Source organism: Labrus mixtus, chromosome 8 (genome assembly GCF_963584025.1).
Source record: "Labrus mixtus chromosome 8, fLabMix1.1, whole genome shotgun sequence".
NCBI lineage: Eukaryota > Metazoa > Chordata > Actinopteri > Labriformes > Labridae > Labrus > Labrus mixtus.
The window spans coordinates 31,027,471-31,045,500 of NC_083619.1; the positions used below are offsets into that span (position 1 = coordinate 31,027,471).

At 46.8% G+C, this 18,030-nt stretch overlaps 1 protein-coding gene and 1 long non-coding RNA gene across 3 annotated transcripts; one reads left to right on the forward strand and one right to left on the reverse strand.

Moving 5' to 3' along the window:
* Positions 1 to 238: 238 nt before the first annotated feature.
* On the reverse strand, positions 239 to 17,298 carry rpp40 (ribonuclease P/MRP 40 subunit). The gene is made up of 8 exons (XM_061045555.1): positions 17,145 to 17,298; positions 3,432 to 3,576; positions 3,132 to 3,200; positions 2,214 to 2,309; positions 2,009 to 2,131; positions 1,586 to 1,751; positions 1,375 to 1,509; positions 239 to 608 (listed from the first exon to the last, which is right to left on the reverse strand). Exons 1-8 carry the CDS (start codon positions 17,244 to 17,246, stop codon positions 410 to 412), a joined length of 1,035 nt encoding a protein of 344 aa, XP_060901538.1. The 5' UTR covers positions 17,247 to 17,298; the 3' UTR covers positions 239 to 409.
* LOC132979658 (uncharacterized) lies at positions 612 to 1,456 on the forward strand. 2 transcript variants are annotated; one of them, XR_009674081.1, is made up of 3 exons: positions 612 to 632; positions 708 to 1,021; positions 1,168 to 1,252. It is a non-coding gene; the product is annotated as an uncharacterized LOC132979658 (long non-coding RNA). The 2 variants fall into 2 exon arrangements; XR_009674080.1 differs by lacking the exon at positions 612 to 632 and adding an exon at positions 1,332 to 1,456 and having other exon boundaries at positions 647 to 1,021; positions 1,168 to 1,241.
* Positions 17,299 to 18,030: the final 732 nt, after the last annotated feature.

Consider the following 18,030-nt stretch of genomic DNA (forward strand, 5'->3'; position numbering starts at 1 on the left):
CTGCAGTTCCTCCAGTGCCCACTAGTGTCCACTTTAACCTCTGGGCCATGTTTGTGCTTTTCTGAGATTTGTTCCTGTAAATATCAGACTAATAATGGGTCTCTGTGAGCTTTATGGACCAACAGAGCTCCACTAAGACCAGCTACATTCAACAGTCATGTGGTCGTCTTCTGTTCAGTCTGTGGTCAGAAACACAAGCCTGAACTCTTAACTGTTAACACAAACTTCATGCAAACAGTTCAACAATAACAGAAACTTTATTTCCTTCAATTTCACTCTTTGTACAAAAAACAAGAAAATAAAAAAAACTCAAATACAAATAAAGTCAGAAAATATCTGATGATCAAGGTTTCATCTTTGAACATGTGTCCCAGCCTGAGGGGAGAGGTGGTCCTGGTGAGAGGTGTGGTCAGGGTGGACAGGTGTCGTGGGCTCCTGTAGCCAGGTGAAGGTGGTAGGTGTCGTCCTGGAACATGAGCAAACTGTAGAAGTTTTCTCCTCCTTTCAGGACGCTGTGCTCGTTATCACCCCACGAAACAGGACTGTCAGCAAAACCGTGAACTGTCAGACACACCCAGGACTCCAGGTGAGGCTGCTCCAGGTAACACCTGCAGGTACAGAAGGTGAGTCAGGTACAGACAGGTGAAGCAGGTACAGACAGGTGAGTCAGGTCCAGAAGGTGAAGCAGGTACAGACAGGTGAAGCAGGTACAGACAGGTGAGTCAGGTACAGAAGGTGAGTCAGGTACAGACAGGTGAAGCAGGTACAGAAGGTGAGTCAGGTACAGAAGGTGAAGCAGGTACAGACAGGTGAGTCAGGTCCAGACAGGTGAGTCAGGTCCAGAAGGTGAAGCAGGTACAGAAGGTGAAGCAGGTACAGACAGGTGAGTCAGGTCCAGAAGGTGAAGCAGGTACAGACAGGTGAGTCAGGTCCAGAAGGTGAAGCAGGTACAGAAGGTGAAGCAGGTACAGACAGGTGAGTCAGGTCCAGAAGGTGAAGCAGGTACAGACAGGTGAGTCAGGTCCAGAAGGTGAAGCAGGTACAGAAGGTGAAGCAGGTACAGACAGGTGAAGCAGGTACAGAAGATGAAGCAGGTACAGACAGGTGAGTCAGTTCCAGAAGGTGAAGCAGGTACAGAAGGTAAGTCAGGTACAGAAGGTGAAGCAGGTACAGACAGGTGAGTCAGTTCCAGAAGGTGAAGCAGGTACAGAAGGTGAGTCAGGTACAGACAGGTGAAGCAGGTACAGACAGGTGAGTCAGTTCCAGAAGGTGAAGCAGGTACAGACGGGTGAAGCAGATACAGAAGATGAAGCAGGTACAGACAGGTGAAGCAGTGGTGGGAGGAGCTTCAGACACATCATGTAATCTGGTCACCTGATCTCCTGGATGAGGCGGTGGACATCGTGGGGGAGGAGCAGGCCGCAGACGGACACGCTTAGAGCTCGGCTGACGGTCGTCTTGGGCTCAGGACAAACGAGCGAGGACAGGAAGCTGCTGGACGAGTTCTCACTGAAACGACAGAAGAAGCCAGGTCAAGTGACAGAGCTGACAGGTGTGACACGTCCTCCCGGCGTCCTCCTCTTACCAGCTGACGTTGGCGTCCACAGCTCCAAGCCACTCCATGAAGCTGTGAGGGTCACATGACTGCAGGACAGGACAGGACAGGTCTGTCAAAGTGTGTTGGCTGATCTGAGGTCTGTGCTCCGACCAATCGTAACGAGACAGGAGGGCCTGAAGAGAGGCTCCACCCCCTTTGGACAGACAGCAGGGTTTATGTAGCAGCAAAGATGCTAGTTGTGTTAGCTTTAGCTGCAACATCTGTTAAAGCGCTTTACTCATTTATTATTATAAATAAACTATCAGAGGCTAACTCACAACACAGCTGAATGAGCCAATCACGTTTCAGACTGAACTCAAGTCTCACCTGCACGGTGATGTCACTCACCTGAACGGTGATGTCACTCATCTGCATGGTGATGTCATTCACCTGCATGATGATGTCACTCACCTGGATAATGTGACAGCAGGAAGTCAGTCTTCAGCTGAAGTCTTGACCTCAGACCTGTCAGGAGTCTCTGGTAGCCCCGCCCACCAGGAGCCATGCTGCTGTCAGTCAAATCCACAGACACTACTGTAGAACATACACACAGAAACCTCCATGATACTGATGTTTTGATGATGTCATAGTGATGTCATAGTGAGGTGGTTCTTACCGAATCTGCATTTTGTTCTGTGGTTGAATCTGGACGGTTTCCCTTCAACACCCAACATCTCAAACGAGTCTTTGTCCAGAGAGAGAGTCAGGTGACCTTCAGACAGACAGGAAGTCAGACAGACTCTGCGGTCGATAAATCCAACATGTACTCTGATTGGCTTTCCTAACCACCTGGTCGAACAGGTCTAAAGTGAGGTTCAGGTGTGATGAGACTTCAGCTGGACAGAGAAAAAGAAAACGCTACTGATGATGGCTGTGTGTGTAAAAAAACTACAATTCACCTGAGATGGACTACAAACTAGGTGACTGCATTACTGGGTTGTTTCATGGTATCAGTTGTGGAGAACTGGAAGGTCTAACAGCACTACTAACAGGAGAAATCCATGAAGAAGAAGACGACATCACTTCATATCACAGATGAAGAATGTTCATATGAAGGTCACAGAGACTAACAGCTGATAATGCTTAATAATAACAGCTGATAATGCTTAATAATAACAGCTGATAATGCTTAATAATAACAGCTGATAATGCTTAATAATAACAGCTGATAATGCTTAATAATAACAGCTGATAATGCTTAATAATAACAGCTGATAATGCTTAATAATAACAGCTGATAATGCTTAATGAGGTCACTGATAAACACTTATCTCCAGTTCTTTGTGAAGGACATCAACACATTGTCTGTGTGAATCTTTAACCCTTTGATTCACCAGAGGTTAGGAGGGAAGACAAAGGAGTGTGTGCTCGTCCTCCTCTCAGATTGATCCTCAGAGATCTCTTCTAATTGGACCAGAAGTGCGTTGCTTTAAATAAAGGGGATGCTATGAATTATGGGTCATATTCCCCCCTGTCCTTTAATAGGGGATGACACCAGGTGAGTGGTACCACTGATGACATCACCAATGCTTACCTTTAGGCGTCAGAGCGACGCAGTTATCCTCATCTATCCTGGTCCTGTAGGATACACCATACACACTCCCTGAAAACACACACACACAACAAGTCATTAGGTGTGTGTTGGTGTGTACCAGGTGTGTATCAGGTGTGTGTTGGTGTGTAACAGGTGTGTACAAGTGTGTACCAGGTGTGTAACAGGTGTGTACCAGGTGTGTACCAGGTGTGTAACAGGTGTGTACAGGTGTGTATCAGGTGTGTACCAGGTGTGTACCAGGTGTGTACCAGGAGTGTACAGGTGTGTATCAGGAGTCACCTTGGTACACGGCGGTCTCTAGAAAGTTTTTGTCCAGTAGTTCGTAAACGGGCAGATTTCTGATCAGGTAAAAGCTGTTGAAAGTGTTGAAGATAGAATCCAGGTGAGGGGGGGCGGAGCAGCACTCAGGGAGCAGCACAGACACCTGCACAGGTGAACAAACACAGTTTTTTATTATTTAAATTTTTGTTATTCTCTCCCACCCTCCCCCCCTTGTTACGCCCCTGTTCACACATGCACGACACACACCCGAACAGCTCTGCTAACTGTGCAGGCCTGCGTGCTAACCATAGACTGTAAAAATAATGGACGGGACAAGGTCCCCGGTCTAGTGAAGCTTTTATTTTTAGAGCTCCCCCTGCTGACTGGCTGCAGTATAGGTCATAAACTCCGCCTCCTCAATGATAACAGACGGGATGTGGATCAAACCTAAACTCTGCTGTGATCATTAGTTATTATCACCCTACATTGTGTTCAAGTGCTCATTTTTCTGGGAAGTTTGTTTTAAATAAGTTATTTGAGGTTGAAAAACGGGATTTTACATCATATTTGACGATGATTGACAGCCGCCGATCTTGCGTAGCTCTCTTTGTGAATAGTAAAAGTTACGTAGTGAAGGAAAGCCGAGACGCCATTGAATTTTTCCGTTCAGTTTTTTCGTCTTTTTTGAGCTGGCAAAATGAGTTGATCTGCAGTAAACTGTTCTAACCGACCTGTGGGAGCTAAGGGATCTTTGCAGTTTTTTCAGTAAGCAAAAAAGTGTGATTTATGTGTCATTGGTTAAAGTCGTTATCTAGCTAGCTAACACATAAGCAGGCTAAGGTTAGCTGAAATGTTGTAAAGCTAGGTTACTTATCCGGCATGATTTATCTTTTTATTTTATTGCTATGTTTCTTGATATTGTTATATCATTATTGTGATTTAAATTGTATTTAAAACCAAGAATCGTAATATAAAATCTGCTCACAGATGAGGTTCATTGACTGTACAGTTATTTTACAGCAAAAATAAATAGTCTGGTAAAGTCTCAAAAGTATCTAGGGCAAAAACAAAGTCAAATAATTTAAATCTGGCCTGCATCATTACTAATGTGTACATGTTTACAGTCTGAGTGATAAGTGGGCTATACAGAGAGTAACAGGTTTTACTTTCACCGTGCAGACTGAAATTCATAGAACTATATACGAGGGTAGAATATTTCTCTATGTATCCAGATAAAACTAAAGGTAAGATCTGATTTAATATAACTGTTACTGATTTAAGATCCAGATAAAACTAAAGGTAAGATCTGATTTAATATAACTGTTACTGATTTAAGATCCAGATAAAACTAAAGGTAAGATCTGATTTAATATAACTGTTACTGATTTAAGATCCAGATAAAACTAAAGGTAAGATCTGATTTAATATAACTGTTACTGATTTAAGATCCTGATAAAACTAAAGGTAAGATCTGATTTAATATAACTGTTACTGATTTAAGATCCAGATAAAACTAAAGGTAAGATCTGATTTAATATAACTGTTACTGATTTAAGATCCAGATAAAACTAAAGGTAAGATCTGATTTAATATAACTGTTACTGATTTAAGAGACTAACTGAAACGTGAACATCAACAACCTGCGGTGGTGTAATGTAATATTAACGGAGCATCGTGCTGCTTAAACTGATAAATATTCTGCAGTGTCTTCCACACACCAATTCAACAGTCACAAGTTGATCAAATTGTAAATTTAATGACGCTCATTGAGAATTTGTACTAAAAATTGACAAAACCTGACAAACACTGCGGTGATTGTGACTGTGTCTGTATTTAACACCTTTCAAAGGAAGGTGTTAATGCAGGAGATCAGTGTTACACACAACATGCTGCTGTTATTGTAGTTAGAAGGAGACATAGCTACAATAAAAGAAGACATACAGATCGCGTTTTTCCCCACACATGTTAATATGTTTTAAATGTTTAATATTAAATAAGTTTGAAGGCCATTTATCTCTGACGAGCCCGGCTGTGACAAGCTGATCTCGTCTGTTGTCTTAGCTGTTGTCTTAGCTGTTGTTGGTCAAGAAGAAATTAATGTCAGTTCAAGGCCTTTTCAAATGTGAGCTATAAACTTAACTGCTAAATTATTTTACTGTGACCAACACGTTGTCGTTAAACATTTTATGAAAAAAATAAACTTCAATAAACAACCTCTGGCTTCATTAACCATGTGGAAAATAAGTAAGGGAGACCATCAGCTCGAACTGCTGGAACATAGGAGAAAGTATAAAAAATAATTTAACAAAGAAATCCAAACAAAAATCAAATAAAGTAAAGAGATCCTGGATGATTGTTTGACTGTTAAAATATGATGGAAAAGCAAATCCAACACAACCCTCCAGCATCTGGCCTTTAAAACACAGGGCAACATCATGGAAAGAAAAATAAATTAAATATTGACCAGGATCTCTGTGTTTTATCTGAGGATGACTATGGTAGCCTTCTCACTGTTCACTGTAACAAAGCACCAGACTCTGTCCACCTTCTCACTGTTCACTGTCACAAAGCACCAGACTCTGTCCACCTTCTCACTGTAACAAAGCACCAGACTCTGTCCACCTTCTCACTGTTCACTGTAACAAAGCTCCAGACTCTGTCCACCTTCTCACTGTTCACTGTTACAAAGCTCCAGACTCTGTCCACCTTCTCACTGTTCACTGTCACAAAGCACCAGACTCTGTCCACCTTCTCACTGTTCACTGTCACAAAGCACCAGACTCTGTCCACCTTCTCACTGTCACAAAGCTCCAGACTCTGTCCACCTTCTCACTGTAACAAAGCTCCAGACTCTGTCCACCTTCTCACTGTTCACTGTAACAAAGCTCCAGACTCTGTCCACCTTCTCACTGTTACAAAGCTCCAGACTCTGTCCACCTTCTCACTGTCACAAAGCTCCAGACTCTGTCCACCTTCTCACTGTCACAAAGCACCAGACTCTGTCCACCTTCTCACTGTCACAAAGCTCCAGACTATGTCCACCTTCTCACTGTTACAAAGCTCCAGACTCTGTCCACCTTCTCACTGTCACAAAGCTCCAGACTCTGTCCACCTTCTCACTGTCACAAAGCACCAGACTCTGTCCACCTTCTCACTGTTCACTGTAACAAAGCTCCAGACTCTGTCCACCTTCTCACTGTTACAAAGCTCCAGACTCTGTCCACCTTCTCACTGTCACAAAGCTCCAGACTCTGTCCACCTTCTCACTGTCACAAAGCACCAGACTCTGTCCACCTTCTCACTGTCACAAAGCTCCAGACTCTGTCCACCTTCTCACTGTTCACTGTAACAAAGGTCCAGACTCTGTCCACCTTCTCACTGTCACAAAGCACCAGACTCTGTCCACCTTCTCACTGTTCACTGTTACAAAGCTCCAGACTCTGTCCACCTTCTCACTGTTCACTGTCACAAAGCTCCAGACTCTGTCCACCTTCTCACTGTTCACTGTAACAAAGCTCCAGACTATGTCCACCTTCTCACTGTTCACTGTCACAAAGCACCAGACTCTGTCCACCTTCTCACTGTTCACTGTCACAAAGCTCCAGACTCTGTCCACCTTCTCACTGTCACAAAGCTCCAGACTCTGTCCACCTTCTCACTGTTCACTGTCACAAAGCTCCAGACTCTGTCCACCTTCTCACTGTTCACTGTCACAAAGCTCCAGACTCTGTCCACCTTCTCACTGTTCACTGTCACAAAGCTCCAGACTCTGTCCACCTTCTCACTGTTCACTGTCACAAAGCTCCAGACTCTGTCCACCTTCTCACTGTTCACTGTAACAAAGCTCCAGACTCTGTCCACCTTCTCACTGTCACAAAGCACCAGACTCTGTCCACCTTCTCACTGTCACAAAGCTCCAGACTCTGTCCACCTTCTCACTGTCACAAAGCACCAGACTCTGTCCACCTTCTCACTGTTCACTGTCACAAAGCACCAGACTCTGTCCACCTTCTCACTGTTCACTGTCACAAAGCTCCAGACTCTGTCCACCTTCTCACTGTTCACTGTAACAAAGCTCCAGACTCTGTCCACCTTCTCACTGTTCACTGTCACAAAGCTCCAGACTCTGTCCACCTTCTCACTGTTCACTGTAACAAAGCTCCAGACTCTGTCCACCTTCTCACTGTTCACTGTCACAAAGCACCAGACTCTGTCCACCTTCTCACTGTTCACTGTCACAAAGCTCCAGACTCTGTCCACCTTCTCACTGTTCACTGTCACAAAGCTCCAGACTCTGTCCACCTTCTCACTGTTCACTGTCACAAAGCTCCAGACTCTGTCCACCTTCTCACTGTTCACTGTAACAAAGCTCCAGACTCTGTCCACCTTCTCACTGTTCACTGTAACAAAGCTCCAGACTCTGTCCACCTTCTCACTGTTCACTGTTACAAAGCTCCAGACTCTGTCCACCTTCTCACTGTTCACTGTCACAAAGCACCAGACTCTGTCCACCTTCTCACTGTTCACTGTCACAAAGCACCAGACTCTGTCCACCTTCTCACTGTTCACTGTCACAAAGCTCCAGACTCTGTCCACCTTCTCACTGTTCACTGTCACAAAGCACCAGACTCTGTCCACCTTCTCACTGTCACAAAGCTCCAGACTCTGTCCACCTTCTCACTGTCACAAAGCTCCAGACTCTGTCCACCTTCTCACTGTTCACTGTAACAAAGCACCAGACTCTGTCCACCTTCTCACTGTTCACTGTAACAAAGCTCCAGACTCTGTCCACCTTCTCACTGTTACAAAGCTCCAGACTCTGTCCACCTTCTCACTGTCACAAAGCTCCAGACTCTGTCCACCTTCTCACTGTCACAAAGCACCAGACTCTGTCCACCTTCTCACTGTTCACTGTAACAAAGCTCCAGACTCTGTCCACCTTCTCACTGTTACAAAGCTCCAGACTCTGTCCACCTTCTCACTGTCACAAAGCTCCAGACTCTGTCCACCTTCTCACTGTCACAAAGCTCCAGACTCTGTCCACCTTCTCACTGTTCACTGTAACAAAGGTCCAGACTCTGTCCACCTTCTCACTGTCACAAAGCTCCAGACTCTGTCCACCTTCTCACTGTTACAAAGCTCCAGACTCTGTCCACCTTCTCACTGTTCACTGTAACAAAGCTCCAGACTCTGTCCACCTTCTCACTGTTCACTGTAACAAAGCTCCAGACTCTGTCCACCTTCTCACTGTTCACTGTAACAAAGGTCCAGACTCTGTCCACCTTCTCACTGTTACAAAGCTCCAGACTCTGTCCACCTTCTCACTGTCACAAAGCTCCAGACTCTGTCCACCTTCTCACTGTCACAAAGCACCAGACTCTGTCCACCTTCTCACTGTCACAAAGCTCCAGACTCTGTCCACCTTCTCACTGTTCACTGTAACAAAGCTCCAGACTCTGTCCACCTTCTCACTGTCACAAAGCTCCAGACTCTGTCCACCTTCTCACTGTCACAAAGCACCAGACTCTGTCCACCTTCTCACTGTAACAAAGGTCCAGACTCTGTCCACCTTCTCACTGTCACAAAGCTCCAGACTCTGTCCACCTTCTCACTGTCACAAAGCTCCAGACTCTGTCCACCTTCTCACTGTCACAAAGCACCAGACTCTGTCCACCTTCTCACTGTCACAAAGCTCCAGACTCTGTCCACCTTCTCACTGTCACAAAGCTCCAGACTCTGTCCACCTTCTCACTGTTCACTGTCACAAAGCTCCAGACTCTGTCCACCTTCTCACTGTTCACTGTAACAAAGCTCCAGACTCTGTCCACCTTCTCACTGTCACAAAGCTCCAGACTCTGTCCACCTTCTCACTGTTCACTGTCACAAAGCTCCAGACTCTGTCCACCTTCTCACTGTTCACTGTAACAAAGCTCCAGACTATGTCCACCTTCTCACTGTTCACTGTCACAAAGCACCAGACTCTGTCCACCTTCTCACTGTTCACTGTCACAAAGCTCCAGACTCTGTCCACCTTCTCACTGTCACAAAGCTCCAGACTCTGTCCACCTTCTCACTGTTCACTGTAACAAAGCTCCAGACTCTGTCCACCTTCTCACTGTTACAAAGCTCCAGACTCTGTCCACCTTCTCACTGTCACAAAGCTCCAGACTCTGTCCACCTTCTCACTGTCACAAAGCTCCAGACTCTGTCCACCTTCTCACTGTCACAAAGCTCCAGACTCTGTCCACCTTCTCACTGTCACAAAGCTCCAGACTCTGTCCACCTTCTCACTGTTCACTGTAACAAAGCTCCAGACTCTGTCCACCTTCTCACTGTCACAAAGCTCCAGACTCTGTCCACCTTCTCACTGTCACAAAGCACCAGACTCTGTTCACCTTCTCACTGTCACAAAGCTCCAGACTCTGTCCACCTTCTCACTGTTCACTGTAACAAAGGTCCAGACTCTGTCCACCTTCTCACTGTCACAAAGCACCAGACTCTGTCCACCTTCTCACTGTTCACTGTAACAAAGCACCAGACTCTGTCCACCTTCTCACTGTTCACTGTCACAAAGCACCAGACTCTGTCCACCTTCTCACTGTTCACTGTAACAAAGCTCCAGACTCTGTCCACCTTCTCACTGTTCACTGTTACAAAGCTCCAGACTCTGTCCACCTTCTCACTGTTCACTGTCACAAAGCTCCAGACTCTGTCCACCTTCTCACTGTTCACTGTCACAAAGCTCCAGACTCTGTCCACCTTCTCACTGTTCACTGTCACAAAGCTCCAGACTCTGTCCACCTTCTCACTGTTCACTGTAACAAAGCTCCAGACTCTGTCCACCTTCTCACTGTCACAAAGCTCCAGACTCTGTCCACCTTCTCACTGTTCACTGTCACAAAGCTCCAGACTCTGTCCACCTTCTCACTGTTCACTGTCACAAAGCTCCAGACTCTGTCCACCTTCTCACTGTTCACTGTCACAAAGCTCCAGACTCTGTCCACCTTCTCACTGTCACAAAGCTCCAGACTCTGTCCACCTTCTCACTGTTCACTGTAACAAAGCTCCAGACTCTGTCCACCTTCTCACTGTCACAAAGCTCCAGACTCTGTCCACCTTCTCACTGTTCACTGTCACAAAGCTCCAGACTCTGTCCACCTTCTCACTGTTCACTGTAACAAAGCTCCAGACTATGTCCACCTTCTCACTGTTCACTGTCACAAAGCACCAGACTCTGTCCACCTTCTCACTGTTCACTGTCACAAAGCTCCAGACTCTGTCCACCTTCTCACTGTCACAAAGCTCCAGACTCTGTCCACCTTCTCACTGTTCACTGTAACAAAGCTCCAGACTCTGTCCACCTTCTCACTGTTACAAAGCTCCAGACTCTGTCCACCTTCTCACTGTCACAAAGCTCCAGACTCTGTCCACCTTCTCACTGTCACAAAGCTCCAGACTCTGTCCACCTTCTCACTGTCACAAAGCTCCAGACTCTGTCCACCTTCTCACTGTCACAAAGCTCCAGACTCTGTCCACCTTCTCACTGTTCACTGTAACAAAGCTCCAGACTCTGTCCACCTTCTCACTGTCACAAAGCTCCAGACTCTGTCCACCTTCTCACTGTCACAAAGCACCAGACTCTGTTCACCTTCTCACTGTCACAAAGCTCCAGACTCTGTCCACCTTCTCACTGTTCACTGTAACAAAGGTCCAGACTCTGTCCACCTTCTCACTGTCACAAAGCACCAGACTCTGTCCACCTTCTCACTGTTCACTGTAACAAAGCACCAGACTCTGTCCACCTTCTCACTGTTCACTGTAACAAAGCTCCAGACTCTGTCCACCTTCTCACTGTTACAAAGCTCCAGACTCTGTCCACCTTCTCACTGTCACAAAGCTCCAGACTCTGTCCACCTTCTCACTGTCACAAAGCTCCAGACTCTGTCCACCTTCTCACTGTCACAAAGCTCCAGACTCTGTCCACCTTCTCACTGTCACAAAGCTCCAGACTCTGTCCACCTTCTCACTGTTCACTGTAACAAAGCTCCAGACTCTGTCCACCTTCTCACTGTCACAAAGCTCCAGACTCTGTCCACCTTCTCACTGTCACAAAGCACCAGACTCTGTTCACCTTCTCACTGTCACAAAGCTCCAGACTCTGTCCACCTTCTCACTGTTCACTGTAACAAAGGTCCAGACTCTGTCCACCTTCTCACTGTCACAAAGCACCAGACTCTGTCCACCTTCTCACTGTTCACTGTAACAAAGCACCAGACTCTGTCCACCTTCTCACTGTTCACTGTAACAAAGCTACAGACTCTGTCCACCTTCTCACTGTTCACTGTAACAAAGCACCAGACTCTGTCCACCTTCTCACTGTTCACTGTAACAAAGGTCCAGACTCTGTCCACCTTCTCACTGTCACAAAGCACCAGACTCTGTCCACCTTCTCACTGTTCACTGTCACAAAGCACCAGACTCTGTCCACCTTCTCACTGTTCACTGTAACAAAGCTCCAGACTCTGTCCACCTTCTCACTGTTCACTGTTACAAAGCTCCAGACTCTGTCCACCTTCTCACTGTTCACTGTCACAAAGCTCCAGACTCTGTCCACCTTCTCACTGTTCACTGTCACAAAGCTCCAGACTCTGTCCACCTTCTCACTGTTCACTGTCACAAAGCTCCAGACTCTGTCCACCTTCTCACTGTTCACTGTAACAAAGCTCCAGACTCTGTCCACCTTCTCACTGTTCACTGTAACAAAGCTCCAGACTCTGTCCACCTTCTCACTGTTCACTGTTACAAAGCTCCAGACTCTGTCCACCTTCTCACTGTTCACTGTCACAAAGCACCAGACTCTGTCCACCTTCTCACTGTTCACTGTCACAAAGCACCAGACTCTGTCCACCTTCTCACTGTTCACTGTCACAAAGCTCCAGACTCTGTCCACCTTCTCACTGTAACAAAGCACCAGACTCTGTCCACCTTCTCACTGTTCACTGTCACAAAGCACCAGACTCTGTCCACCTTCTCACTGTAACAAAGCTCCAGACTCTGTCCACCTTCTCACTGTCACAAAGCTCCAGACTCTGTCCACCTTCTCACTGTTCACTGTAACAAAGCACCAGACTCTGTCCACCTTCTCACTGTTCACTGTAACAAAGCTCCAGACTCTGTCCACCTTCTCACTGTTCACTGTTACAAAGCTCCAGACTCTGTCCACCTTCTCACTGTCACAAAGCACCAGACTCTGTCCACCTTCTCACTGTTCACTGTAACAAAGCTCCAGACTCTGTCCACCTTCTCACTGTTACAAAGCTCCAGACTCTGTCCACCTTCTCACTGTCACAAAGCTCCAGACTCTGTCCACCTTCTCACTGTCACAAAGCACCAGACTCTGTCCACCTTCTCACTGTCACAAAGCTCCAGACTCTGTCCACCTTCTCACTGTTCACTGTAACAAAGGTCCAGACTCTGTCCACCTTCTCACTGTTCACTGTAACAAAGCTCCAGACTCTGTCCACCTTCTCACTGTTCACTGTAACAAAGCTCCAGACTCTGTCCACCTTCTCACTGTCACAAAGCTCCAGACTCTGTCCACCTTCTCACTGTCACAAAGCACCAGACTCTGTCCACCTTCTCACTGTAACAAAGGTCCAGACTCTGTCCACCTTCTCACTGTTCACTGTAACAAAGCTCCAGACTCTGTCCACCTTCTCACTGTTCACTGTCACAAAGCACCAGACTCTGTCCACCTTCTCACTGTTCACTGTAACAAAGGTCCAGACTCTGTCCACCTTCTCACTGTTCACTGTAACAAAGGTCCAGACTCTGTCCACCTTCTCACTGTCCACTGTCACAAAGCACCAGACTCTGTCCACCTTCTCACTGTTCACTGTCACAAAGCTCCAGACTCTGTCCACCTTCTCACTGTCACAAAGCTCCAGACTCTGTCCACCTTCTCACTGTTCACTGTAACAAAGCTCCAGACTCTGTCCACCTTCTCACTGTTACAAAGCTCCAGACTCTGTCCACCTTCTCACTGTCACAAAGCTCCAGACTCTGTCCACCTTCTCACTGTCACAAAGCACCAGACTCTGTCCACCTTCTCACTGTCACAAAGCTCCAGACTCTGTCCACCTTCTCACTGTTCACTGTAACAAAGGTCCAGACTCTGTCCACCTTCTCACTGTCACAAAGCACCAGACTCTGTCCACCTTCTCACTGTTCACTGTAACAAAGCACCAGACTCTGTCCACCTTCTCACTGTTCACTGTCACAAAGCACCAGACTCTGTCCACCTTCTCACTGTTCACTGTAACAAAGCTCCAGACTCTGTCCACCTTCTCACTGTTCACTGTTACAAAGCTCCAGACTCTGTCCACCTTCTCACTGTTCACTGTCACAAAGCTCCAGACTCTGTCCACCTTCTCACTGTTCACTGTCACAAAGCTCCAGACTCTGTCCACCTTCTCACTGTTCACTGTCACAAAGCTCCAGACTCTGTCCACCTTCTCACTGTTCACTGTAACAAAGCTCCAGACTCTGTCCACCTTCTCACTGTTCACTGTAACAAAGCTCCAGACTCTGTCCACCTTCTCACTGTTCACTGTTACAAAGCTCCAGACTCTGTCCACCTTCTCACTGTTCACTGTCACAAAGCACCAGACTCTGTCCACCTTCTCACTGTCACAAAGCTCCAGACTCTGTCCACCTTCTCACTGTTCACTGTCACAAAGCACCAGACTCTGTCCACCTTCTCACTGTTCACTGTCACAAAGCTCCAGACTCTGTCCACCTTCTCACTGTAACAAAGGTCCAGACTCTGTCCACCTTCTCACTGTTCACTGTCACAAAGCACCAGACTCTGTCCACCTTCTCACTGTCACAAAGCTCCAGACTCTGTCCACCTTCTCACTGTAACAAAGCTCCAGACTCTGTCCACCTTCTCACTGTCACAAAGCTCCAGACTCTGTCCACCTTCTCACTGTTCACTGTAACAAAGCACCAGACTCTGTCCACCTTCTCACTGTTCACTGTAACAAAGCTCCAGACTCTGTCCACCTTCTCACTGTTACAAAGCTCCAGATTCTGTCCACATTCTCACTGTCACAAAGCTCCAGACTCTGTCCACCTTCTCACTGTCACAAAGCTCCAGACTCTGTCCACCTTCTCACTGTTCACTGTAACAAAGCTCCAGACTCTGTCCACCTTCTCACTGTTCACTGTCACAAAGCACCAGACTCTGTCCACCTTCTCACTGTTCACTGTAACAAAGGTCCAGACTCTGTCCACCTTCTCACTGTTCACTGTAACAAAGGTCCAGACTCTGTCCACCTTCTCACTGTCACAAAGCTCCAGACTCTGTCCACCTTCTCACTGTTACAAAGCTCCAGACTCTGTCCACCTTCTCACTGTTCACTGTAACAAAGCTCCAGACTCTGTCCACCTTCTCACTGTAACAAAGCTCCAGACTCTGTCCACCTTCTCACTGTTCACTGTAACAAAGCTCCAGACTCTGTCCACCTTCTCACTGTTCACTGTAACAAAGCTCCAGACTCTGTCCACCTTCTCACTGTTCACTGTAACAAAGCTCCAGACTCTGTCCACCTTCTCACTGTCACAAAGCTCCAGACTCTGTCCACCTTCTCACTGTCACAAAGCACCAGACTCTGTCCACCTTCTCACTGTCACAAAGCTCCAGACTCTGTCCACCTTCTCACTGTCACAAAGCTCCAGACTCTGTCCACCTTCTCACTGTTCACTGTCACAAAGCTCCAGACTCTGTCCACCTTCTCACTGTTCACTGTAACAAAGCTCCAGACTCTGTCCACCTTCTCACTGTCACAAAGCTCCAGACTCTGTCCACCTTCTAACTGTTCACTGTCACAAAGCTCCAGACTCTGTCCACCTTCTCACTGTTCACTGTAACAAAGCTCCAGACTATGTCCACCTTCTCACTGTTCACTGTCACAAAGCACTAGACTCTGTCCACCTTCTCACTGTTCACTGTCACAAAGCTCCAGACTCTGTCCACCTTCTCACTGTCACAAAGCTCCAGACTCTGTCCACCTTCTCACTGTTCACTGTCACAAAGCTCCAGACTCTGTCCACCTTCTCACTGTTCACTGTCACAAAGCTCCAGACTCTGTCCACCTTCTCACTGTTCACTGTCACAAAGCTCCAGACTCTGTCCACCTTCTCACTGTTCACTGTCACAAAGCTCCAGACTCTGTCCACCTTCTCACTGTTCACTGTCACAAAGCTCCAGACTCTGTCCACCTTCTCACTGTTCACTGTCACAAAGCTCCAGACTCTGTCCACCTTCTCACTGTTCACTGTAACAAAGCTCCAGACTCTGTCCACCTTCTCACTGTCACAAAGCTCCAGACTCTGTCCACCTTCTCACTGTTCACTGTCACAAAGCTCCAGACTCTGTCCACCTTCTCACTGTTCACTGTAACAAAGCTCCAGACTATGTCCACCTTCTCACTGTTCACTGTCACAAAGCACCAGACTCTGTCCACCTTCTCACTGTTCACTGTCACAAAGCTCCAGACTCTGTCCACCTTCTCACTGTCACAAAGCTCCAGACTCTGTCCACCTTCTCACTGTTCACTGTCACAAAGCTCCAGACTCTGTCCACCTTCTCACTGTTCACTGTCACAAAGCTCCAGACTCTGTCCACCTTCTCACTGTTCACTGTAACAAAGCTCCAGACTCTGTCCACCTTCTCACTGTCACAAAGCACCAGACTCTGTCCACCTTCTCACTGTCACAAAGCTCCAGACTCTGTCCACCTTCTCACTGTCACAAAGCACCAGACTCTGTCCACCTTCTCACTGTTCACTGTCACAAAGCACCAGACTCTGTCCACCTTCTCACTGTTCACTGTCACAAAGCTCCAGACTCTGTCCACCTTCTCACTGTTCACTGTAACAAAGCTCCAGACTCTGTCCACCTTCTCACTGTTCACTGTCACAAAGCTCCAGACTCTGTCCACCTTCTCACTGTTCACTGTAACAAAGCTCCAGACTCTGTCCACCTTCTCACTGTTCACTGTAACAAAGCTCCAGACTCTGTCCACCTTCTTCAGTTGCGCAGACGTCGATCATCTCCTCTGGGTGATGGCGGAGAGGACTCTTCATCTGGGAGAGCTGCTGGTGTAAGGTCATTTCTACCACAGTGGATGAGCAGGGCGTCTGGCACAGGTGAAAGAAGGAGGAGGTTCCTTCAAACTATGCGACCCCAGCCTGACCTCTGTAACAGGTGTGCAGACTCTGGCTCCAAATGACGTCAAAATCGCAAGATGGAAGTAAGGAGCGTATTCTGGCTTCAAGAACGTTGAGTGGGAACAGCTACAGTGTGCAACCACTGATGCTAACACGGCTAAAGCTTCATGCTAACGGGGTTAGCTGCGTGCTAACACGGCTAAAGCTTCGTGCTAACGGGGTTAGCTGCGTGCTAACACGGCTAAAGCTTCGTGCTAACGGGTTAGCTGCGTGCTAACACGGCTAAAGCTTCGTGCTAACGGGTTAGCTGCATGCTAACACGGCTAAAGCTTCGTGCTAACGGGGTTAGCTGCGTGCTAACACGGCTAAAGCTTCGTGTTAACGGGGTTAGCTGCATGCTAACACGGCTAAAGCTTAGTGCTAACGGGGTTAGCTGCGTGCTAACACGGCTAAAGCTTCGTGCTAACGGGGTTAGCTGCGTGCTAACGGGGTTAGCTACCTTGTAGTTGAAGTGCAGCTGCTCCACCTGAGACTTTATCCGGGTCTTTTGATCCCGGAAACTGGAGCGCTCAGAGACCAACAGAGAGCGGGGGGTCTTCATCTTTATCACTACGAGGCTAACACGAGCTAACTGCTGCAACACTTCCTGTGACTTTCAACATAAAAACTTCCCGTAAGAGACACTTCCTGTGACTTTCATCATAAAAGCTTCCCGTAAGAGACACTTCCTGTGACTTTCAACATAAAAGCTTCCCGTAAGAGACACTTCCTGTGACTTTCAACATAAAAGCTTCCCGTAAGAGACACTTCCTGTGACTTTCAACATAAAAACTTCCCGTAAGAGCGGTTAGCAGGACATAAAGGGTGTGTTTGAATTGTCCTCTTCACCTTTAACCCCGCGAAAACGTCATGAGGTTAAGGAAAGATGTTAGGAGAATTCATAAAGGACTTAGAGAAAGGCGATCTCGTTGCTCTTACAATCCGACCACATTTTCCACTAGGTGACGTCATTAAATGCGACGGGCCGGCGGAGGTTAATGACGTGGGTCTGCCGTGTTGAAACTACAATGTTCAGAAAATGGACTACAAGAAGATCATCAACTTTCCCCTGTGCCTTCTTACCGGTGAAATAATCCTGATCACCACGAGGGGGATTGAAATAAAATAAATATAGAATACCAGACTACAAGTAAGAAAAGTGAAACCATCAGCTTCCTGTCCACTCAGAAATCAACATCAACATAAATATGAAATGAATTATTACATTAATGTAAGATATAACCTACACATAATGTTTGAAGCATACAAATGTGCACAAAACATTCTTAAGTGAATGAAATATGTTGAATAAAACATCATCTGATAAAAATGTCTTTTATCTTTTT

What these genes read in the sequence shown, in the direction of transcription:
- rpp40 (XM_061045555.1), bottom strand. Translation starts at nt 17,246, where the DNA reads ATGAAGACCCCCCGCTCTCTGTTGGTCTCTGAGCGCTCCAGTTTCCGG. An exon ending in AGAGACCGCCGTGTACCAAG is followed by an intron (nt 3,201 to 3,431) that starts GTGACTCCTGAT and finishes GTGTGTTTTCAG; the next exon opens with GGAGTGTGTATGGTGTATCC. An exon ending in CGCCTCATCCAGGAGATCAG is followed by an intron (nt 609 to 1,374) that starts GTGACCAGATTA and finishes CTGTACCTGCAG; the next exon opens with GTGTTACCTGGAGCAGCCTC.